General features: G+C 39.5%; 1 protein-coding gene across 1 annotated transcript in view; it reads left to right on the top strand.

Moving 5' to 3' along the window:
• Positions 1–2,426: 2,426 nt before the first annotated feature.
• The window catches only part of myo10l3 (myosin X, like 3), a gene marked incomplete at its 5' end in the record, with an annotated part of 171,151 nt that continues 145,789 nt past the window's right edge, over positions 2,427–27,788 (top strand). The window contains 2 exon segments of the mRNA XM_045213050.1: positions 2,427–2,585; positions 20,270–20,457. Of these exon segments, the coding sequence (XP_045068985.1) occupies positions 2,427–2,585; positions 20,270–20,457 (347 nt within the window).

Raw genomic sequence — 27,788 nt, 5'->3', positions numbered from 1 at the left:
AGTGTAGTATCACTATGACGTGTAGAGGTGTAGTATCACCTTGACAGTGTAGAGTGTAGTATCACTGTGACAGTGTAGAGGGTGTAGTATCACTGTGACAGTGTAGAGGTTAGTTCACCGTGACAGTGTAGAGGTGTAGTATCACCCCGTGACAGTGTAGGGAGGTGTAGTATCACTGTGACAGTGTAGAGTGTAGTATCACCGTGACAGTGTAGAGGTGTAGTATCACCGTGACAGTGTAGAGGTGTAGTATCACCGTGACAGTGTAGAGGGGTGTAGTATCACTGTGACAGTGTAGAGGTGTAGTATCACTGTGACAGTGTAGAGGTGTAGTATCACCGTGACAGTGTAGAGGTGTAGTATCACTGTGACAGTGTAGAGGTGTAGTATCACCGTGACAGTGTAGAGGTGTAGTATCACTGTGACAGTGTAGAGGTGTAGTATCACTGTGACAGTGTAGAGGTGTAGTATCCCGTGACAGTGTAGAGGTGTGTATCACTATGACAGTGTAGAGTGTAGTATCACCGTGACAGTGTAGAGGGTGTAGTATCACCAGGTGACAGTGTAGAGGTGTAGTATCACCGTGACAGTGTGTAGAGGTGTAGAATATCACCGTGACAGTGTAGAGGTGTAGTCACTGTGACAGTGTAGAGTGTAGTATCACTGTGACAGTGTAGAGGTGGCATATCACTGCTGCACAGTGTAGAGGTGTAGTATCACTGTGACAGTGTAGAGGTGTAGTATCACCGTGACAGTGTAGAGTGTAAAGTATCACTGTGACAGTGTGAGGTTAGTATCACTGTGACAGTGTAGAGGTGTAGTATCACCGTGACAGTGTAGAGTGTAGTATCACTATGACAGTGTAAGAGGTGTAGTATCACTGTGACAGTGTAGAGGTGTAAGTATCACCGGTGACAGTGTAGAGTGTAGTATCACCGTGACAGTGTAGAGGTGTAGTATCACTGTGACAGTGTAGAGGTGTAGTATCAGGTCTCTGTTTTTCAGGTGATCTACCTGCAGCAGTAAACCTAACTGTCTGTTTTCCTGTGTTTCAGCTCTAAATGAAGCTAACTAACCACTGTAAAGCTAACTAACCACTGTAAAGCTAACTAACCACTGTAAAGCTAACTATCCACTGTAAAGCTAACTAACCACTGTAAAGCTAACTAACCACTGTAAAGCTAACTATCCACTGTAAAGCTAACTATCCACTGTAAAGCTAACTATCCACTGTAAATCTAACTAACCACTGTGAAGCTAACTAACCACTGTAAAGCTAACTAACCACTGTAAAGCTAACTAACCACTGTAAAGCTAACTATCCACTGTAAAGCTAACTAACCACTGTACAGCTAACTATCCACTGTAAAGCTAACTATCCACTGTAAAGCTAACTATCCACTGTAAATCTAACTAACCACTGTAAAGATAACTAACCACTGTAAAGCTAACTATCCACTGTAAAGCTAACTAACCACTGTAAAGCTAACTAACCACTGTAAAGCTAACTATCCATTGTAAAGCTAACTATCCACTGTAAAGCTAACTATCCACTGTAAAGCTAACTAACCACTGTAAAGCTAACTATCCATTGTAAAGCTAACTAACCACTGTAAAGCTAACTAACCACTGTAAAGCTAACTATCCATTGTAAAGCTAACTAACCACTGTAAAGCTAACTAACCACTGTAAAGCTAACTATCCATTGTAAAGCTAACTATCCACTGCTAAAGCTAACTATCCACTGTAAAGCTAACTAACCACTGTAAAGCTAACTATCCATTGTAGCTAACTAACCACTGTAAACTAACTAACCACTGTAAAGCTAACTATCCACTGTAAAGCTAACTATCCACTGTAAAGCTAACTAACCACTGTAAAGCTAACTATCCATTGTAAAGCTAACTAACCACTGTAAAGCTAACTAACCACTGTAAAGCTAACTATCCACTGTAAAGCTAACTAACCACTGTAAAGCTAACTATCCATTGTAAAGCTAACTAACCACTGTAAAGCTAACTAACCACTGTAAAGCTAACTATCCACTGTAAAGCTAACTAACCACTGTAAAGCTAACTAGCCACTGTAAAGCTAACTAACCACTGTAAAGCTAACTAACCACTGTAAAGCTAACTAACCACTGTAAAGCTAACTAACCACTGTAAAGCTAACTATCCACTGTAAATCTAACTAACCACTGTGAAGCTAACTATCCACTGTAAATCTAACTAACCACTGTAAAGCTAATTAACCACTGTAAAGCTAACTATCCATTGTAAAGCTAACTAACCACTGTAAAGCTAACTAACCACTGTAAAGCTAACTATCCACTGTAAAGCTAACTATCCATTGTAAAGCTAACTAACCACTGTAAAGCTAACTAACCACTGTAAAGCTAACTAACCACTGTGTTTTCTGTGTTTCAGGTGATGTACCTGCAGCGGGCGGAGCTCAGCAGAGACAAGGTGTTTCCGATGCACCCCACCAGTATTAATGGAGTAGAGGACATGTCTACTCTGGCAGAGCTACACGAAGCTGCCATCATGCACAACCTCTACCTCCGCTACCAGAAGGACTGCATCTATGTAAGACACTGTTATAGACTAACCCTACCAGACAGATATCATCTATATAAGACTCTGTTATAGACTAACCCTACCAGACAGATATCATCTATATAAGACACTGTTATAGACTAACCCTACCAGACAGATATCATCTATATAAGACACTGTTATAGACTAACCCTACCAGACAGATATCATCTATATAAGACTCTGTTATAGACTAACCCTACCAGACAGATATCATCTATATAAGACACTGTTATAGACTAACCCTACCAGACAGATATCATCTATATAAGACACTGTTATAGACTAACCCTACCAGACAGATATCATCTATATAAGACACTGTTATAGACTAACCCTACCAGACAGATATCATCTATATAAGACTCTGTTATAGACTAGACTAACCCTACCAGACAGATATCATCTATATAAGACACTGTTATAGACTAGACTAACCCTACCAGACAGATATCATCTATATAAGACACTGTTATAGACTAACCCTACCAGACAGATATCATCTATATAAGACACTGTTATAGACTAACCCTACCAGACAGATATCATCTATATAAGACTCTGTTATAGACTAACCCTACCAGACAGATATCATCTATATAAGACACTGTTATAGACTAACCCTACCAGACAGATATCATCTATATAAGACACTGTTATAGACTAACCCTACCAGACAGATATCATCTATATAAGACACTGTTATAGACTAACCCCTACCAGACAGATATCATCTATATAAGACTCTGTTATAGACTAACCCTACCAGACAGATATCATCTATATAAGACACTGTTATAGACTAACCCTACCAGACAGATATCATCTATATAAGACTCTGTTATAGACTAACCCTACCAGACAGATATCATCTATATAAGACTCTGTTATAGACTAACCCTACCAGACAGATATCATCTATATAAGACACTGTTATAGACTAACCCTACCAGACAGATATCATCTATATAAGACTCTGTTATAGACTAGACTAACCCTACCAGACAGATATCATCTATATAAGACTCTGTTATAGACTAACCCTACCAGACAGATATCATCTATATAAGACTCTGTTATAGACTAACCCTACCAGACAGATATCATCTATATAAGACTCTGTTATAGACTAACCCTACCAGACAGATATCATCTATATAAGACTCTGTTATAGACTAACCCTACCAGACAGATATCATCTATATAAGACACTGTTATAGACTAACCCCTACCAGACAGATATCATCTATATAAGACACTGTTATAGACTAACCCTACCAGACAGATATCATCTATATAAGACACTGTTATAGACTAACCCTACCAGACAGATATCATCTATATAAGACTCTGTTATAGACTAACCCCTACCAGACAGATATCATCTATATAAGACACTGTTATAGACTAACCCTACCAGACAGATATCATCTATATAAGACACTGTTATAGACTAACCCCTACCAGACAGATATCATCTATATAAGACACTGTTATAGACTAACCCTACCAGACAGATATCATCTATATAAGACTCTGTTATAGACTAACCCTACCAGACAGATATCATCTATATAAGACACTGTTATAGACTACTAACCCTACCAGACAGATATCATCTATATAAGACACTGTTATAGACTAACCCTACCAGACAGATATCATCTATATAAGACACTGTTATAGACTAACCCTACCAGACAGATATCATCTATATAAGACACTGTTATAGACTAACCCTACCAGACAGATATCATCTATATAAGACACTGTTATAGACTAACCCTACCAGACAGATATCATCTATATAAGACACTGTTATAGACTAACCCTACCAGACAGATATCATCTATATAAGACACTGTTATAGACTAGACTAACCCTACCAGACAGATATCATCTATATAAGACACTGTTATAGACTAACCCTACCAGACAGATATCATCTATATAAGACTCTGTTATAGACTAACCCTACCAGACAGATATCATCTATATAAGACTCTGTTATAGACTAGCCTAACCCTACCAGACAGATATCATCTATATAAGACACTGTTATAGACTAACCCTACCAGACAGATATCATCTATATAAGACTCTGTTATAGACTAACCCTACCAGACAGATATCATCTATATAAGACTCTGTTATAGACTAACCCTACCAGACAGATATCATCTATATAAGACACTGTTATAGACTAACCCTACCAGACAGATATCATCTATATAAGACACTGTTATAGACTAACCCTACCAGACAGATATCATCTATATAAGACTCTGTTATAGACTAACCCTACCAGACAGATATCATCTATATAAGACACTGTTATAGACTAACCCTACCAGACAGATATCATCTATATAAGACACTGTTATAGACTAACCCTACCAGACAGATATCATCTATATAAGACACTGTTATAGACTAACCCTACCAGACAGATATCATCTATATAAGACTCTGTTATAGACTAACCCTACCAGACAGATATCATCTATATAAGACACTGTTATAGACTAACCCTACCAGACAGATATCATCTATATAAGACTCTGTTATAGACTAACCCTACCAGACAGATATCATCTATATAAGACTCTGTTATAGACTAACCCTACCAGACAGATATCATCTATATAAGACACTGTTATAGACTAACCCTACCAGACAGATATCATCTATATAAGACTCTGTTATAGACTACACCCTACCAGACAGATATCATCTATATAAGACTCTGTTATAGACTAACCCTACCAGACAGATATCATCTATATAAGACTCTGTTATAGACTAACCCTACCAGACAGATATCATCTATGTAAGACACTGTTATAGACTAACCCTACCAGACAGATATCATCTATGTAAGACACTGTTATAGACTAACCCTACCAGACAGATATCATCTATATAAGACTCTGTTATAGACTAACCCTACCAGACAGATATCATCTATATAAGACACTGTTATAGACTAACCCTACCAGACAGATATCATCTATATAAGACACTGTTATAGACTAACCCTACCAGACAGATATCATCTATATAAGACACTGTTATAGACTAACCCTACCAGACAGATATCATCTATATAAGACTCTGTTATAGACTACTACCCTACCAGACAGATATCATCTATATAAGACACTGTTATAGACTAACCCTACCAGACAGATATCATCTATATAAGACACTGTTATAGACTAACCCTACCAGACAGATATCATCTATATAAGACTCTGTTATAGACTAACCCTACCAGACAGATATCATCTATATAAGACACTGTTATAGACTAACCCTACCAGACAGATATCATCTATATAAGACACTGTTATAGACTAACCCTACCAGACAGATATCATCTATATAAGACACTGTTATAGACTAACCCTACCAGACAGATATCATCTATATAAGACTCTGTTATAGACTAACCCTACCAGACAGATATCATCTATATAAGACTCTGTTATAGACTAACCCTACCAGACAGATATCATCTATATAAGACTCTGTTATAGACTAACCCTACCAGACAGATATCATCTATATAAGACTCTGTTATAGACTAACCCTACCAGACAGATATCATCTATATAAGACTCTGTTATAGACTAACCCTACCAGACAGATATCATCTATATAAGACACTGTTATAGACTAACCCTACCAGACAGATATCATCTATATAAGACACTGTTATAGACTAAACCCTACCAGACAGATATCATCTATATAAGACTCTGTTATAGACTAACCCTACCAGACAGATATCATCTATATAAGACTCTGTTATAGACTAACCCTACCAGACAGATATCATCTATATAAGACTCTGTTATAGACTAACCCTACCAGACAGATATCATCTATATAAGACTCTGTTATAGACTAACCCTACCAGACAGATATCATCTATATAAGACACTGTTATAGACTAACCCTACCAGACAGATATCATCTATATAAGACACTGTTATAGACTAACCCTACCAGACAGATATCATCTATATAAGACTCTGTTATAGACTAACCCTACCAGACAGATATCATCTATATAAGACTCTGTTATAGACTAACCCTACCAGACAGATATCATCTATATAAGACACTGTTATAGACTAACCCCTACCAGACAGATATCATCTATATAAGACACTGTTATAGACTAACCCCTACCAGACAGATATCATCTATATAAGACACTGTTATAGACTAACCCTACCAGACAGATATCATCTATATAAGACTCTGTTATAGACTAACCCTACCAGACAGATATCATCTATATAAGACACTGTTATAGACTAACCCTACCAGACAGATATCATCTATATAAGACACTGTTATAGACTAACCCTACCAGACAGATATCATCTATATAAGACTCTGTTATAGACTAACCCTACCAGACAGATATCATCTATATAAGACACTGTTATAGACTAACCTTACCAGACAGATATCATCTATATAAGACACTGTTATAGACTAACCCTACCAGACAGATATCATCTATATAAGACACTGTTATAGACTAACCCTACCAGACAGATATCATCTATATAAGACTCTGTTATAGACTAACCCTACCAGACAGATATCATCTATATAAGACACTGTTATAGACTAACCCTACCAGACAGATATCATCTATATAAGACTCTGTTATAGACTAACCCTACCAGACAGATATCATCTATATAAGACACTGTTATAGACTAGAACCCTACCAGACAGATATCATCTATATAAGACACTGTTATAGACTAACCCTACCAGACAGATATCATCTATATAAGACACTGTTATAGACTAACCCTACCAGACAGATATCATCTATATAAGACTCTGTTATAGACTAGACTAACCCTACCAGACAGATATCATCTATATAAGACACTGTTATAGACTAACCCTACCAGACAGATATCATCTATGTAAGACACTGTTATAGACTAACCCTACCAGACAGATATCATCTATATAAGACTCTGTTATAGAATAGACTAACCCTACCAGGCAGATATCATCTATATAAGACACTGTTATAGACTAACCCTACCAGACAGATATCATCTATATAAGACTCTGTTATAGACTAACCCTACCAGACAGATATCATCTATATAAGACACTGTTATAGACTAACCCTACCAGACAGATATCATCTATATAAGACTCTGTTATAGACTAACCCTACCAGACAGATATCATCTATATAAGACACTGTTATAGACTAACCCTACCAGACAGATATCATCTATATAAGACTCTGTTATAGACTAACCCTACCAGACAGATATCATCTATATAAGACTCTGTTATAGACTAACCCTACCAGACAGATATCATCTATATAAGACACTGTTATAGACTAACCCTACCAGACAGATATCATCTATATAAGACTCTGTTATAGACTAACCCTACCAGACAGATATCATCTATATAAGACACTGTTATAGACTAACCCTACCAGACAGATATCATCTATATAAGACTCTGTTATAGACTAACCCTACCAGACAGATATCATCTATATAAGACTCTGTTATAGACTAACCCTACCAGACAGATATCATCTATATAAGACTCTGTTATAGACTAACCCTACCAGACAGATATCATCTATATAAGACTCTGTTATAGACTAACCCTACCAGACAGATATCATCTATATAAGACACTGTTATAGACTAACCCTACCAGACAGATATCATCTATATAAGACTCTGTTATAGACTAACCCTACCAGACAGATATCATCTATATAAGACTCTGTTATAGACTAACCCTACCAGACAGATATCATCTATATAAGACACTGTTATCAGACTAACCCTACCAGACAGATATCATCTATATAAGACTCTGTTATAGACTAACCCTACCAGACAGATATCATCTATATAAGACTCTGTTATAGACTAACCCTACCAGACAGATATCATCTATATAAGACACTGTTATAGACTAACCCTACCAGACAGATATCATCTATATAAGACTCTGTTATAGACTAACCCTACCAGACAGATATCATCTATATAAGACTCTGTTATAGACTAACCCTACCAGACAGATATCATCTATATAAGACTCTGTTATAGACTAACCCTACCAGACAGATATCATCTATATAAGACACTGTTATAGACTAACCCTACCAGACAGATATCATCTATATAAGACTCTGTTATAGACTAACCCTACCAGACAGATATCATCTATATAAGACACTGTTATAGACTAACCCTACCAGACAGATATCATCTATATAAGACTCTGTTATAGACTAACCCTACCAGACAGATATCATCTATATAAGACACTGTTATAGACTAACCCTACCAGACAGATATCATCTATATAAGACACTGTTATAGACTAACCCTACCAGACAGATATCATCTATATAAGACACTGTTATAGACTAACCCTACCAGACAGATATCATCTATATAAGACTCTGTTATAGACTAACCCTACCAGACAGATATCATCTATATAAGACACTGTTATAGACTAACCCTACCAGACAGATATCATCTATATAAGACACTGTTATAGACTAACCCTACCAGACAGATATCATCTATATAAGACTCTGTTATAGACTACAACCCTACCAGACAGATATCATCTATATAAGACTCTGTTATAGACTACACCCTACCAGACAGATATCATCTATATAAGACACTGTTATAGACTAACCCTACCAGACAGATATCATCTATATAAGACTCTGTTATAGACTAACCCTACCAGACAGATATCATCTATATAAGACACTGTTATAGACTAACCCTACCAGACAGATATCATCTATATAAGACTCTGTTATAGACTAACCCTACCAGACAGATATCATCTATATAAGACCTCTGTTATAGACTAACCCTACCAGACAGATATCATCTATATAAGACACTGTTATAGACTAACCCTACCAGACAGATATCATCTATGTAAGACACTGTTATAGACTAACCCTACCAGACAGATATCATCTATATAAGACACTGTTATAGACTAACCCTACCAGACAGATATCATCTATATAAGACTCTGTTATAGACTAACCCTACCAGACAGATATCATCTATATAAGACTCTGTTATAGACTAACCCTACCAGACAGATATCATCTATATAAGACTCTGTTATAGACTAACCCTACCAGACAGATATCATCTATATAAGACACTGTTATAGACTAACCCTACCAGACAGATATCATCTATATAAGACACTGTTATAGACTAACCCTACCAGACAGATATCATCTATATAAGACTCTGTTATAGACTAGACTAACCCTACCAGACAGATATCATCTATATAAGACACTGTTATAGACTAACCCTACCAGACAGATATCATCTATATAAGACACTGTTATAGACTAACCCTACCAGACAGATATCATCTATATAAGACTCTGTTATAGACTAACCCTACCAGACAGATATCATCTATATAAGACACTGTTATAGACTAACCCTACCAGACAGATATCATCTATATAAGACACTGTTATAGACTAACCCTACCAGACAGATATCATCTATATAAGACACTGTTATAGACTAACCCTACCAGACAGATATCATCTATATAAGACTCTGTTATAGACTAACCCTACCAGACAGATATCATCTATATAAGACACTGTTATAGACTAACCCTACCAGACAGATATCATCTATATAAGACTCTGTTATAGACTAACCCTACCAGACAGATATCATCTATATAAGACTCTGTTATAGACTAACCCTACCAGACAGATATCATCTATATAAGACACTGTTATAGACTAACCCTACCAGACAGATATCATCTATATAAGACTCTGTTATAGACTAACCCTACCAGACAGATATCATCTATATAAGACTCTGTTATAGACTAGATACCATACCAGACAGATATCATCTATATAAGACACTGTTATAGACTAACCCTACCAGACAGATATCATCTATGTAAGACACTGTTATAGACTAACCCTACCAGACAGATATCATCTATATAAGACTCTGTTATAGAATAGACTAACCCTACCAGGCAGATATCATCTATATAAGACACTGTTATAGACTAACCCTACCAGACAGATATCATCTATATAAGACTCTGTTATAGACTAACCCTACCAGACAGATATCATCTATATAAGACACTGTTATAGACTAACCCTACCAGACAGATATCATCTATATAAGACTCTGTTATAGACTAACCCTACCAGACAGATATCATCTATATAAGACACTGTTATAGACTAACCCTACCAGACAGATATCATCTATATAAGACTCTGTTATAGACTAACCCTACCAGACAGATATCATCTATATAAGACTCTGTTATAGACTAACCCTACCAGACAGATATCATCTATATAAGACACTGTTATAGACTAACCCTACCAGACAGATATCATCTATATAAGACACTGTTATAGACTAACCCTACCAGACAGATATCATCTATATAAGACTCTGTTATAGACTAACCCTACCAGACAGATATCATCTATATAAGACTCTGTTATAGACTAACCCTACCAGACAGATATCATCTATATAAGACTCTGTTATAGACTAACCCTACCAGACAGATATCATCTATATAAGACTCTGTTATAGACTAACCCTACCAGACAGATATCATCTATATAAGACACTGTTATAGACTAACCCTACCAGACAGATATCATCTATATAAGACTCTGTTATAGACTAACCCTACCAGACAGATATCATCTATGTAAGACACTGTTATAGACTAACCCTACCAGACAGATATCATCTATATAAGACTCTGTTATAGACTAACCCTACCAGACAGATATCATCTATATAAGACACTGTTATAGACTAACCCTACCAGACAGATATCATCTATATAAGACTCTGTTATAGACTAACCCTACCAGACAGATATCATCTATATAAGACACTGTTATAGACTAACCCTACCAGACAGATATCATCTATATAAGACACTGTTATAGACTAACCCTACCAGACAGATATCATCTATATAAGACACTGTTATAGACTAACCCTACCAGACAGATATCATCTATATAAGACACTGTTATAGACTAACCCTACCAGACAGATATCATCTATATAAGACACTGTTATAGACTAACCCTACCAGACAGATATCATCTATATAAGACACTGTTATAGACTAACCCTACCAGACAGATATCATCTATATAAGACTCTGTTATAGACTAACCCTACCAGACAGATATCATCTATATAAGACTCTGTTATAGACTAACCCTACCAGACAGATATCATCTATATAAGACTCTGTTATAGACTAACCCTACCAGACAGATATCATCTATATAAGACTCTGTTATAGACTAACCCCTACCAGACAGATATCATCTATATAAGACTCTGTTATAGACTAACCCTACCAGACAGATATCATCTATATAAGACTCTGTTATAGACTAACCCTACCAGACAGATATCATCTATATAAGACTCTGTTATAGACTAACCCTACCAGACAGATATCATCTATATAAGACTCTGTTATAGACTAACCCTACCAGACAGATATCATCTATATAAGACACTGTTATAGACTAACCCTACCAGACAGATATCATCTATATAAGACTCTGTTATAGACTAACCCTACCAGACAGATATCATCTATATAAGACACTGTTATAGACTAACCCTACCAGACAGATATCATCTATATAAGACACTGTTATAGACTAACCCTACCAGACAGATATCATCTATATAAGACACTGTTATAGACTAACCCTACCAGACAGATATCATCTATATAAGACACTGTTATAGACTAACCCTACCAGACAGATATCATCTATATAAGACACTGTTATAGACTCAACCCTACCAGACAGATATCATCTATATAAGACTCTGTTATAGACTAACCCCTACCAGACAGATATCATCTATATAAGACACTGTTATAGACTAACCCTACCAGACAGATATCATCTATATAAGACACTGTTATAGACTAACCCCTACCAGACAGATATCATCTATATAAGACTCTGTTATAGACTAACCCTACCAGACAGATATCATCTATATAAGACTCTGTTATAGACTAACCCTACCAGACAGATATCATCTATATAAGACACTGTTATAGACTAACCCTACCAGACAGATATCATCTATATAAGACTCTGTTATAGACTAACCCTCACCAGACAGATATCATCTATATAAGACACTGTTATAGACTAACCCCTACCAGACAGATATCATCTATATAAGACTCTGTTATAGACTAACCCTACCAGACAGATATCATCTATATAAGACACTGTTATAGACTTAACCCTACCAGACAGATATCATCTATATAAGACTCTGTTATAGACTAACCCTACCAGACAGATATCATCTATATAAGACTCTGTTATAGACTAACCCTACCAGACAGATATCATCTATATAAGACTCTGTTATAGACTAACCCTACCAGACAGATATCATCTATATAAGACACTGTTATAGACTAACCCTACCAGACAGATATCATCTATATAAGACTCTGTTATAGACTAACCCTACCAGACAGATATCATCTATATAAGACACTGTTATAGACTAACCCTACCAGACAGATATCATCTATATAAGACTCTGTTATAGACTAACCCTACCAGACAGATATCATCTATATAAGACTCTGTTATAGACTAACCCTACCAGACAGATATCATCTATATAAGACACTGTTATAGACTAACCCTACCAGACAGATATCATCTATATAAGACACTGTTATAGACTAACCCTACCAGACAGATATCATCTATATAAGACTCTGTTATAGACTAACCCTACCAGACAGATATCATCTATATAAGACTCTGTTATAGACTAACCCTACCAGACAGATATCATCTATATAAGACTCTGTTATAGACTAACCCTACCAGACAGATATCATCTATATAAGACTCTGTTATAGACTAACCCTACCAGACAGATATCATCTATATAAGACTCTGTTATAGACTAACCCTACCAGACAGATATCATCTATATAAGACTCTGTTATAGACTAACCCTACCAGACAGATATCATCTATATAAGACACTGTTATAGACTAACCCTACCAGACAGATATCATCTATATAAGACTCTGTTATAGACTAACCCTACCAGACAGATATCATCTATATAAGACACTGTTATAGACTAACCCTACCAGACAGATATCATCTATATAAGACACTGTTATAGACTAACCCTACCAGACAGATATCATCTATATAAGACACTGTTATAGACTAACCCTACCAGACAGATATCATCTATATAAGACTCTGTTATAGACTAACCCTACCAGACAGATATCATCTATATAAGACTCTGTTATAGACTAACCCTACCAGACAGATATCATCTATATAAGACACTGTTATAGACTAACCCTACCAGACAGATATCATCTATATAAGACTCTGTTATAGACTAACCCTACCAGACAGATATCATCTATATAAGACACTGTTATAGACTAACCCTACCAGACAGATATCATCTATATAAGACACTGTTATAGACTAACCCTACCAGACAGATATCATCTATATAAGACTCTGTTATAGACTAACCCTACCAGACAGATATCATCTATATAAGACACTGTTATAGACTAACCCTACCAGACAGATATCATCTATATAAGACACTGTTATAGACTAACCCTACCAGACAGATATCATCTATATAAGACACTGTTATAGACTAACCCTACCAGACAGATATCATCTATATAAGACACTGTTATAGACTAACCCTACCAGACAGATATCATCTATATAAGACACTGTTATAGACTAACCCTACCAGACAGATATCATCTATATAAGACTCTGTTATAGACTAACCCTACCAGACAGATATCATCTATATAAGACACTGTTATAGACTAACCCCTACCAGACAGATATCATCTATATAAGACTCTGTTATAGACTAACCCTACCAGACAGATATCATCTATATAAGACTCTGTTATAGACTAACCCTACCAGACAGATATCATCTATATAAGACTCTGTTATAGACTAACCCTACCAGACAGATATCATCTATATAAGACTCTGTTATAGACTAACCCTACCAGACAGATATCATCTATATAAGACTCTGTTATAGACTAACCCTACCAGACAGATATCATCTATATAAGACACTGTTATAGACTAACCCTACCAGACAGATATCATCTATATAAGACACTGTTATAGACTAACCCTACCAGACAGATATCATCTATATAAGACTCTGTTATAGACTAACCCTACCAGACAGATATCATCTATATAAGACTCTGTTATAGACTAACCCTACCAGACAGATATCATCTATATAAGACACTGTTATAGACTAACCCTACCAGACAGATATCATCTATATAAGACACTGTTATAGACTAACCCTACCAGACAGATATCATCTATATAAGACTCTGTTATAGACTAACCCTACCAGACAGATATCATCTATATAAGACTCTGTTATAGACTAACCCTACCAGACAGATATCATCTATATAAGACACTGTTATAGACTAACCCTACCAGACAGATATCATCTATATAAGACACTGTTATAGACTAACCCTACCAGACAGATATCATCTATATAAGACACTGTTATAGACTAACCCTACCAGACAGATATCATCTATATAAGACTCTGTTATAGACTAACCCTACCAGACAGATATCATCTATATAAGACTCTGTTATAGACTAACCCTACCAGACAGATATCATCTATATAAGACTCTGTTATAGACTAACCCTACCAGACAGATATCATCTATATAAGACACTGTTATAGACTAACCCTACCAGACAGATATCATCTATATAAGACACTGTTATAGACTAACCCTACCAGACAGATATCATCTATATAAGACTCTGTTATAGACTAACCCTACCAGACAGATATCATCTATATAAGACTCTGTTATAGACTAACCCTACCAGACAGATATCATCTATATAAGACACTGTTATAGACTAACCCTACCAGACAGATATCATCTATATAAGACTCTGTTATAGACTAACCCTACCAGACAGATATCATCTATATAAGACACTGTTATAGACTAACCCTACCAGACAGATATCATCTATATAAGACACTGTTATAGACTAACCCTACCAGACAGATATCATCTATATAAGACACTGTTATAGACTAACCCTACCAGACAGATATCATCTATATAAGACTCTGTTATAGACTAACCCTACCAGACAGATATCATCTATATAAGACACTGTTATAGACTAACCCTACCAGACAGATATCATCTATATAAGACACTGTTATAGACTAACCCTACCAGACAGATATCATCTATATAAGACTCTGTTATAGACTAACCCTACCAGACAGATATCATCTATATAAGACACTGTTATAGACTAACCCTACCAGACAGATATCATCTATATAAGACACTGTTATAGACTAACCCTACCAGACAGATATCATCTATATAAGACTCTGTTATAGACTAACCCTACCAGACAGATATCATCTATATAAGACTCTGTTATAGACTAACCCTACCAGACAGATATCATCTATATAAGACTCTGTTATAGACTAACCCTACCAGACAGATATCATCTATATAAGACTCTGTTATAGACTAACCCTACCAGACAGATATCATCTATATAAGACACTGTTATAGACTAACCCTACCAGACAGATATCATCTATATAAGACTCTGTTATAGACTAACCCTACCAGACAGATATCATCTATATAAGACTCTGTTATAGACTAACCCTACCAGACAGATATCATCTATATAAGACACTGTTATAGACTAACCCCTACCAGACAGATATCATCTATATAAGACACTGTTATAGACTAACCCTACCAGACAGATATCATCTATATAAGACTCTGTTATAGACTAACCCTACCAGACAGATATCATCTATATAAGACTCTGTTATAGACTAACCCTACCAGACAGATATCATCTATATAAGACTCTGTTATAGACTAACCCTACCAGACAGATATCATCTATATAAGACACTGTTATAGACTAACCCTACCAGACAGATATCATCTATATAAGACACTGTTATAGACTAACCCTACCAGACAGATATCATCTATATAAGACACTGTTATAGACTAACCCTACCAGACAGATATCATCTATATAAGACACTGTTATAGACTAACCCTACCAGACAGATATCATCTATATAAGACTCTGTTATAGACTAACCCTACCAGACAGATATCATCTATATAAGACACTGTTATAGACTAACCCTACCAGACAGATATCATCTATATAAGACACTGTTATAGACTAACCCTACCAGACAGATATCATCTATATAAGACACTGTTATAGACTAACCCTACCAGACAGATATCATCTATATAAGACACTGTTATAGACTAACCCTACCAGACAGATATCATCTATATAAGACACTGTTATAGACTAACCCTACCAGACAGATATCATCTATATAAGACACTGTTATAGACTAACCCTACCAGACAGATATCATCTATATAAGACACTGTTATAGACTAACCCTACCAGACAGATATCATCTATATAAGACACTGTTATAGACTAACCCTACCAGACAGATATCATCTATATAAGACTCTGTTATAGACTAACCCTACCAGACAGATATCATCTATATAAGACTCTGTTATAGACTAACCCTACCAGACAGATATCATCTATATAAGACTCTGTTATAGACTAACCCTACCAGACAGATATCATCTATATAAGACTCTGTTATAGACTAACCCTACCAGACAGATATCATCTATATAAGACACTGTTATAGACTAACCCTACCAGACAGATATCATCTATATAAGACACTGTTATAGACTAACCCTACCAGACAGATATCATCTATATAAGACACTGTTATAGACTAACCCTACCAGACAGATATCATCTATATAAGACTCTGTTATAGACTAACCCTACCAGACAGATATCATCTATATAAGACACTGTTATAGACTAACCCTACCAGACAGATATCATCTATATAAGACTCTGTTATAGACTAACCCTACCAGACAGATATCATCTATATAAGACTCTGTTATAGACTAACCCTACCAGACAGATATCATCTATATAAGACACTGTTATAGACTAACCCTACCAGACAGATATCATCTATATAAGACTCTGTTATAGACTAACCCTACCAGACAGATATCATCTATATAAGACTCTGTTATAGACTAACCCTATCAGACAGATATCATCTATATAAGACACTGTTATAGACTAACCCTACCAGACAGATATCATCTATATAAGACTCTGTTATAGACTAGACTAACCCTACCAGACAGATATCATCTATGTAAGACTCTGTTATAGACTAACCCTACCAGACAGATATCATCTATATAAGACTCTGTTATAGACTAACCCTACCAGACAGATATCATCTATATAAGACTCTGTTATAGACTAACCCTACCAGACAGATATCATCTATATAAGACACTGTTATAGACTAACCCTACCAGACAGATATCATCTATATAAGACACTGTTATAGACTAACCCTACCAGACAGATATCATCTATATAAGACACTGTTATAGACTAACCCTACCAGACAGATATCATCTATATAAGACTCTGTTATAGACTAACCCTACCAGACAGATATCATCTATATAAGACTGTTATAGACTAGACTAACCCTACCAGACAGATATCATCTATATATGACTCTGTTATAGACTAACCCTACCAGACAGATATCATCTATATAAGACTCTGTTATAGACTAACCCTACCAGACAGATATCATCTATATAAGACACTGTTATAGACTAACCCTACCAGACAGATATCATCTATATAAGACTCTGTTATAGACTAACCCTACCAGACAGATATCATCTATATAAGACACTGTTATAGACTAACCCTACCAGACAGATATCATCTATATAAGACTCTGTTATAGACTAACCCTACCAGACAGATATCATCTATATAAGACACTGTTATAGACTAACCCTACCAGACAGATATCATCTATATAAGACTCTGTTATAGACTAACCCTACCAGACAGATATCATCTATATAAGACACTGTTATAGACTAACCCTACCAGACAGATATCATCTATATAAGACACTGTTATAGACTAACCCTACCAGACAGATATCATCTATATAAGACTCTGTTATAGACTAACCCTACCAGACAGATATCATCTATATAAGACACTGTTATAGACTAACCCTACCAGACAGATATCATCTATATAAGACACTGTTATAGACTAACCCTACCAGACAGATATCATCTATATAAGACACTGTTATAGACTAACCCTACCAGACAGATATCATCTATATAAGACTCTGTTATAGACTAACCTTACCAGACAGATATCATCTATATAAGACACTGTTATAGACTAACCCTACCAGACAGATATCATCTATATAAGACTCTGTTATAGACTAACCCGTGATTCTCAACCTTCTTTGTCACATTTTGCTCTCCCCGAAGTACGCCTTTTGGATAGGCCAGGTACCAGTGATGTAAGACACTGTGTATTCTTTCAAAGAAATGACAGTCTTGCAGTGTTACTTAACCCATTCACGTCCTTGAACTATATTTAGTACAATATCTAAATGCGCCACAGAACAAATTATGTCTGGTGTAAATGCATTGACATGTGGTGTCAACATAGTTAGTACAAGGTTCTAGACAGGACACATTGACATGTGGTGCCAACATAGTACAAGGTTCTAGACAGGACACATTGACATGTGGTGTCAACATAGTTAGTACAAGGTTCTAGACAGGACACATTGACATGTGGTGTCAACATAGTACAAGGTTCTAGACAGGACACATTGACATGTGGTGTCAACATAGTACAAGGTTCTAGACAGGACACATTGACATGTGGTGTCAACATAGTACAAGGTTCTAGACAGGACACATTGACATGTGGTGTCAACATAGTTAGTACAAGGTTCTAGACAGGACACATTGACATGTGGTGTCAACATAGTACAAGGTTCTAGACAGGACACATTGACATGTGGTGTCAACATAGTTAGTACAAGGTTCTAGACAGGACACATTGACATGTGGTGTCAACATAGTACAAGGTTCTAGACAGGACACATTGACATGTGGTGTCAACATAGTACAAGGTTCTAGACAGGACACATTGACATGTGGTGTCAACATAGTTAGTACAAGGTTCTAGACAGGACACATTGACATGTGGTGTCAACATAGTGCAAGGTTCTAGACAGGACACATTGACAGTTCAATGGAATTGTTCTTAGAATAGGATAAATGCAAACAGGGTTATTTCCTATCAAGATGGATTGTTTTCTTGCTAAGCTGATCAGATGGTCTCCATGTCTCCATGCCTCTCTCCCCTGTCTCTCTCTCTCCCCTCCTCCTCTCCTCTCTCCCCTCCTCCTCTCCTCTCTCCCCTCCTCCTCTCCTCTCTCCCCTCCTCCATGCCTCTCTCCCCTGTCTCTCCCCTCCTCCTGTCCTCTCTCAGACCAACATAGGGTCTATCCTGGCAGCAGTGAACCCCTATAAGCAGATCCCAGGTCTGTATGACCCAGAAGCAGTAGGCCTGTATAGTAGACACCACCTGGGAGAGCTGCCCCCTCACATCTTCGCTGTGGCCAACGAGTGTTACCGCTGCCTCTGGAAGAGGCACGACAGCCAGTGTGTTCTCATCAGGTCAGTTCACCAGGGGCTTGGGGACCCTCATGGCATTAACTAGTAACTACTGTAATCACAAGAGACTCCAACACACACGATTAAACAAGTAGTTTAATACATGGTACATATTGTAATATGTAATTTATACATATTGTCATATGTAATGTACATTTGTAGTTCAGGATTTGGGGCCTCATATTGAAGAGATATGTTATATGATAGCTGACATACAGTGCATTCGGAAAGTATTCAGACCCCTTGACTTTTTCCACATTTTGTGGAAATCTAAAATTGATTAAATAGTTTTTTCCCTCATCAATCTACAACTAATACCCCATAATGACAAAGCAAAAACAGGTTTTTATAATTTTTTGCAAATAAAATATAAGCAAAAAACTGAAATATCACATTTACATAAGTATTCAGACCCTTTACTCAGTACTTTGTTGAAGCACCTTTGGCAGCGATTACAGCCTCGAGTCTTCTTGGGTATGACGCTACAAGCTTGGCACACCTGTATTTGGGGAGTTTCTCCCATTCTTCTCTGCAGATCCTCTCAAGCTCTGTCAGGTTGGATGGGAGCGTCGCCTGCACAGCTATTTTCAGGTCTCTCCAGAAATGTTAGATCGGGTTCAAGTCCGGGCTCTGGCTGGGCCACTCAAGGACATTCAGAGACTTGTCCCGAAGCCACTCCTGCGTTGTCTTGGCTGTGTGCTTAGGGTTGTTGTCCTGTTGGAAGGTGATCCGTCGCCCCAGTCTGAGGTCCTGAGCGCTCTGGAGCAGGTTTTCATCAAGGATCTCTCTGTACTTTGCTCCGTTCATCTTTCCCTCGATCCTGACTAGTCTCCCAGTCCCTGCCGCTGAAAAACATCCCCACAGCATGATGCTGCCACCACCATGTGCCTTTTATTGAGCAGTTGCTTCCGTCTGGCCACTCTACCATAAAGGCCTGATTGGGAAGATTGGCGGCCAGCTATAGGAAGAGTCTTGGTGGTTCCAAACTTCTTCCATTTAAGAATGATGGAGGCCACTGTGTTCTTGGGGACATTCAATGCTGCAGAAATGTTTTGGTACCCTCCCCCAGATCTGTGCCTCGACACAATCCTGTCTCGGAGCTCTACGGACAATTCCTTCGACCTCATGGCTTGGTTTTTGCTCTGACATGCTCTGTCAACTGTGGGACCTTATATAGACAGGTGTGTGCCTTTCCAAATCACGTCCAATCAATTGAATTACCACAGGTGGACTCCAATCAAGTTGTAGAAACATCTCGAGGTTGATCAATGGAAATAGGATGCACCTGAGCTCAATTTCGAGTCTCATAGCAAAGGGTCTGAATACGTATGTAAATAAGGTATTTCTGTTTTTTATTTGTAATATATTTGCTAAAATTTCTAAAAACCTGTTTTTGCTTTGTCATTATGGGGTATTGTGTGTAGATTGATGAGGAACAACTTTTATTTAATTAATTTTAGAATAAGGCTGTAACGTAACAAAATGTGGAAAAAGTCAAGGGATATGAATACTTTCTGAATGCACTGTATATGTGCGTCTATCTATCTTATCTCTAGTGGAGAGTCAGGAGCAGGGCTGACATATCTGTGTGTCTATCTCTAGGATAGAGTCAGGAGCGGGGCTGACATATCTGTGTGTCTATCTCTAGTGGAGAGTCAGGAGCAGGGCTGACATATCTGTGTGTCTTATCTCTAGTGGAGAGTCAGGAGCAGGGCTGACATATCTGTGTGTCTATCTGTAGTGGAGAGTCAGGAGCTGGGCTGACATATATGTGTGTCTATCTCTAGTGGAGAGTCAGGAGCAGGGCTGACATATCTGTGTGTCTATTCTCCAGTGGAGAGTCAGGAGCAGGGCTGACATATCTGTGTGTCTATCTCTAGTGGAGAGTCAGGAGCAGGGCTGACATATCTGTGTGTCTATCTCTAGTGGAGAGTCAGGAGCAGGGCTGACATATCTGTGTGTCTATCTCTAGTGGAGAGTCAGGAGCTGGGCTGACATATCTGTGTGTCTATCTCTAGTGGAGAGTCAGGAGCAGGGCTGACATCTGTGTGTCTATCTCTAGTGGAGAGTCAGGAGCAGGGCTGACATCTGTGTGTCTATCTCTAGTGGAGAGTCAGGAGCTGGGCTGACATATCTGTGTGTCTATCTCTAGTGGAGAGTCAGGAGCAGGGCTGACATCTGTGTGTCTATCTCTAGTGGAGAGTCAGGAGCAGGGCTGACATATCTGTGTGTCTATCTGTAGTGGAGAGTCAGGAGCTGGGTGACATATCTGTGTGTCTATCTCCTAGTGGAGAGTCAGGAGCAGGGGCTGACATATCTGTGTGTCTATCTCTAGTGGAGGAGTCAGGAGTAGGGCTGACATATCTGTGTGTCTATCTAGTGGAGAGTCAGGAGCAGGGGCTGACATATCTGTGTGTCTATCTCTAGTGGAGAGTCAGGAGCAGGACTGACATATCTGTGTGTCTATCTCTAGTGGAGAGTCAGGAGCAGGGCTGACATATCTGTGTGTCTATCTCAGTGGAGAGTCAGGAGCAGGGCTGACATATCTGTGTGTCTACTCTCTCCTAGTGGAGAGTCAGGAGCTGGGCTGACATATGTCTGTGTAGTCTATCTCTAGTGGAGAGTCAGGAGCAGGGGCTGACATATCTGTGTGTCTATCTCTAGTGGAGAGTCAGGAGCAGGGCTGACATATCTGTGTGTCTATCTCTAGTGGAGAGTCAGGAGCAGGGCTGACATATCTGTGTTTTCTATCTCTAGTGGAGAGTCAGGAGTAGGGCTGACATATCTGCGTGTCTATCTCCTAGGGGAGAGTCAGGAGCAGGGGCTGACATATCTGTGTGTCTATCTCTAGTGGAGAGTCAGGGAGCAGGGCTGACATATCTGTGTGTCTATCTCAGTGGAGAGTCAGGAGCAGGGCTGACATATCTGTGTCTATCTCTAGTGGAGAGTCAGGAGCAGGGCTGACATATCTGTGTGTCTATCTCTAGTGGAGAGAGTCAGGAGCAGGGCTGACATATCTGCGTGTCTATCTCTAGTGGAGAGTCAGGAGCAGGGCTGACATATCTGTGTGTCTATCTCTAGTGGAGAGTCAGGAGCAGGGGCTGACATATCTGTGTGTCTATCTCTAGTGGAGAGTCAGAGCAGGGGCTGACATATCTGTGTGTCTATCTCTAGTGGAGAGTCAGAGCTGGGCTGACATATCTGTGTGTCTATCTCTAGTGGAGAGTCAGGAGCAGGGCTGACATATCTGTGTGTCTATCTCTAGTGGAGGTCAGGAGAGGGCTGACATATATGTGTGCTATCTCTAGTGGAGAGTCAGGAGCAGGGGCTGACATATCTGTGTGTCATATCTAGTGGAGAGTCAGGAGCTGGGCTTGACATATCTGTGTGTCTATCTCTAGTGGAGAGTCAGGGCAGGGCTGACATATCTGGCCTATCTATCTCTAGTGGAGAGTCAGGAGCAGGGCTGACATATCTGTGTGTCTATCTCTAGGATAGAGTCACGGAGCAGGGCTGACATATCTGTGTGTCTATCTCTAGTGGAGAGTCAGGAGCAGGGCTGACATACTGTGTGTGCTATCTCTAGTGGAGAGTCAGGAGCAGGGCTGACATATCTGTGTGTCTATCTCTAGTGGAGAGTCAGGAGCAGGGGCTGACATCTGTGTGTCTATCTCTAGTGGAGAGTCAGGAGCAGGGCTGACATATCTGTGTGTCTATCTCTAGTGGAGAGTCAGGAGCAGGGCTGACATATCTGTGTGTCTATCTCTAGTGGAGAGTCAGGAGCAGGGCTGACATCTGTGTGTCTATCTCTAGTGGAGAAAGTCAGGAGCAGGGGGCTGACATATCTGTGTGTCTATCTCTAGTGGAGAGTCAGGAGCAGGGCTGACATATCTGTGTGTCTATCTCTAGTGGAGAGTCAGGAGCAGGGCTGACATATCTGTGTGTCTATCTCTAGTGGAGAGTCAGGAGCAGGGCTGACATATCTGTGTGTGTATCCTAGTGGAGAGTCAGGAGCAGGGCTGACATATCTGTGTGTCTATCTCTAGTGGAGAGTCAGGAGCAGGGCTGACATATCTGTGTGTCTATCTCTAGTGGAGAGTCAGGAGCAGGGCTGACATATCTGTGTGTCTATCTCTAGTGGAGAGTCAGAAGCCAGGGCTTTGACATATCTGTGTGTCTATCTCTAGTGGAGAGTCAGAGCAGAGCTGACATATCTGTGTGTCTATCTCTAGGATAGAGTCAGGAGCATGGGGCTGACATATCTGTGTGTCTATCTCTAGGATAGAGTCAGGAGCAGGGCTGACATATCTGTGTGTCTATCTCTGGTTCAGGAGCAGGGCTGACATATCTGTGTGTCTATCTCTAGTGGAGAGTCAGAGCTGGGCTGACATATCTGTGTGTCTATCTCAGTGGAGAGTCAGGAGCAGGGCTGACATATCTGTGTGTCTATCTCTAGGATAGAGTCAGGAGCAGGGCTGACATATCTGTGTGTCTATCTCTAGTGAAGAGTCAGGAGCAGGGGCTGACATATCTGTGTGTCTATCTCTAGGGAGAGTCAGGAGCAGGGCTGACATATCTTCGTGTGTCTATCTCTAGATAGAGTCAGGAGCAGGGCTGACATATCTGTGTGTGTATCTCTAGTGGAGAGTTGAGGAGCAGGGCCGACATATCTGTGTGTCTATCTCTGTAGTGGAGTCAGGAGCAGGGCTGACATTATCTGTGTGTCTATCTCTAGTGGAGAGTCAGGAGCAGGGGCTGACATATCTGTGTGTCTATCTCTAGTGGAGAGTCAGGAGCAGGGCTGACATATCTGTGTGTCTATCTCTAGTGGAGAGTCAGGAGCAGGGCTGACATATCTGTGTGTCTATCTCTGAGTGGAGAGCTCAGGAGCAGGCTGACATATCTGTGTGTCTATCTCCTAGTGGAGAGTCAGGAGCAGGGCTGACATATCTGTGTGTCTATCTCTAGTGGAGAGTCAGGAGCAGGCGACAACTATCTGTGTGTCTATCTCTAGTGGAGAGTCAGGAGTAGGGGCTGACATATCTGTGTGTGTATCTCTAGTGGAGAGTCAGGAGCAGGGCTGACATATCTGTGTTCTATCTCTAGTGGAGAGTCAGGAGCAGGGCTGACATATCTGTGTGTCTATCTCTAGTGGAGAGTCAGGAGCAGGGCTGACATATCTGTGTGTCTATCTCTAGTGGAAGAGTCAGGAGCAGGGGCTGACATATCTGTGTGTCTATCTCTCAGTCGAGAGTCAGGAGCAGGGCTGACATATCTGTGTGTCTATCTCTAGTGGAGAGTCAGGGAGCAGGGGCTGACATTATCTGTGTGTCTATCTCTAGTGGAGAGTGAGGAGCAGGGCTGACATATCTGTGTGTGTCTATCTCTAGTGGAGAGTCAGGAGCAGGGCTGACATATCTGTGTGTCTATCTCTAGTGGAGAGTCAGGAGCAGGGCTGACATATGTCTGTGTGTCTATCTCTAGTGGAGAGTCAGGAGCAGGGCTGACACCTTCCATCTGTGTGTCTATCTCTAGTGGAGAGTCAGGAGCAGGGGCTGACATATCTGTGTGTCTATCTCTAGTGTAGAGTCAGGAGCAGGGCTGACATATCTGTGTGTCTATCTCTAGTGTAGAGTCAGGAGCAGGGGCTGACATATCTGTGTGTCTATCTCTAGTGTAGAGTCAGGAGCAGGGCTGACATATCTATGTGTCTATCTCTAGTGGAGAGTCAGGAGCAGGGGCCGACATATCTGTGTGTCTATCTCTAGTGGAGAGTCAGGAGCGGGGCTGACATATCTGTGTGTCTATCTCTAGTGGAGAGTCAGGAGCAGGGCTGACATATCTGTGTGTGTATCTCTAGTGGAGAGTCAGGAGCTGGGCTGACATATCTGTGTGTGTATCTCTAGTGGAGAGTCAGGAGCAGGGCTGACATATCTGTGTGTCTATCTAGTGGAGAGTCAGGAGCAGGGCTGACATATCTGTGTGTCTATCTCTAGTGGAGAGTCAGGAGCAGGGGCTGACATATCTGTGTGTCTATCTCTAGTGGAGAGTCAGGAGCAGGGCTGACATATCTGTGTGTCTATCTCTAGTGGAGAGTCAGAGCTGGGCTGACATATCTGTGTGTCTTCTCGTGGAGAGTCAGGAGCTGGGCTGACATATCTGTGTGTGTATCTAGTGGAGAGTCAGGAGCAGGGCTGACATATCTGTGTGTCTATCTCTAGTGGAGAGTCAGGAGCAGGGCTGACATATCTGTGTGTCTATCTCAGTGGAGAGTCAGGAGCAGGGCTGACATATCTGTGTCTATCTCTAGTGGAGAGTCAGGAGCAGGGCTGACATATCTGTGTGTCTATCTCTAGTGAGAGTCAGGAGCAGGGCTGACATATCTGTGTGTCTATCTCTAGTGGAGAGTCAGGGAGCAGGGGCTGACATATCTGTGTGTCTATCTCTAGTGGAGAGTCAGGAGCAGGGCTGACATATCTGGCTGTGTCTATCTCTAGTGGAGAGAGTCAGGAGCAGGGGCTGACATATCTGTGTGTCTTATCTCTAGTGGAGAGTCAGGAGCAGGGGGCTGACATATCTGCGTGTCTATCTCTGAGTGGAGAGAGTCAGGAGCAGGGCTGACATATCTGTGTGTCTATCTCTAGTGGAGAGTCAGGAGCAGGGCTGAGACATATCTGTGTGTCTATCTCTAGTGGAGAGTCAGGAGCAGGGCTGACATATCTGTGTGTCTATCTCTAGTGGAGAGTCAGGAGCAGGGCTGACATATCTGTGTGTCTATCTCTAGTGGAGAGTCAGGAGCAGGGCTGACATATCTGTGTGTCTATCTCTAGTGGAGAGTCAGGAGCAGGGGCTGACATATCTGTGTGTCTACCTAGTGGAGAGTGAGGGAGCAGGGCACATGACATATCTGTGTGTCTACTCTCTTGTGGTAGAGTCAGGAGCAGGGCTGACATATCTGTGTGTCTATCTCTAGTGGAGAGTCAGGGAGCAGGGCTGACATATCTGTGTGTCTATCTCTAGTGGAGAGTCAGAAGCAGGGCTGGACATATCTGTGTGTCTATCTCTAGTGGAGAGTCAGAGAGCAGGGCTGACATATCTGTGTGTCTATCTCTAGTGGAGAGTCAGGAGCAGGGCTGACATATCTGTGTGTCTATCTCTAGTGGAGAGTCAGGAGCAGGGCTGACAGATATCTGTGTGTCTATCTCTAGTGGAGAGTCAGGAGCAGGGCTGACATATCTGTGTGTATCTATCTCTAGTGGAGAGTCAGGGCAGGGCTGACATATCTGTGTGTCTATCTCTAGTGGAGAGTCAGGAGCAGGGCTGACATATCTGTG

The sequence above is a fragment of the Coregonus clupeaformis genome, unplaced genomic scaffold (genome assembly GCF_020615455.1).
Source record: "Coregonus clupeaformis isolate EN_2021a unplaced genomic scaffold, ASM2061545v1 scaf0075, whole genome shotgun sequence".
Classification (NCBI taxonomy): domain Eukaryota; kingdom Metazoa; phylum Chordata; class Actinopteri; order Salmoniformes; family Salmonidae; genus Coregonus; species Coregonus clupeaformis.
This window is presented reverse-complemented; position numbering and strand designations above follow the sequence as displayed.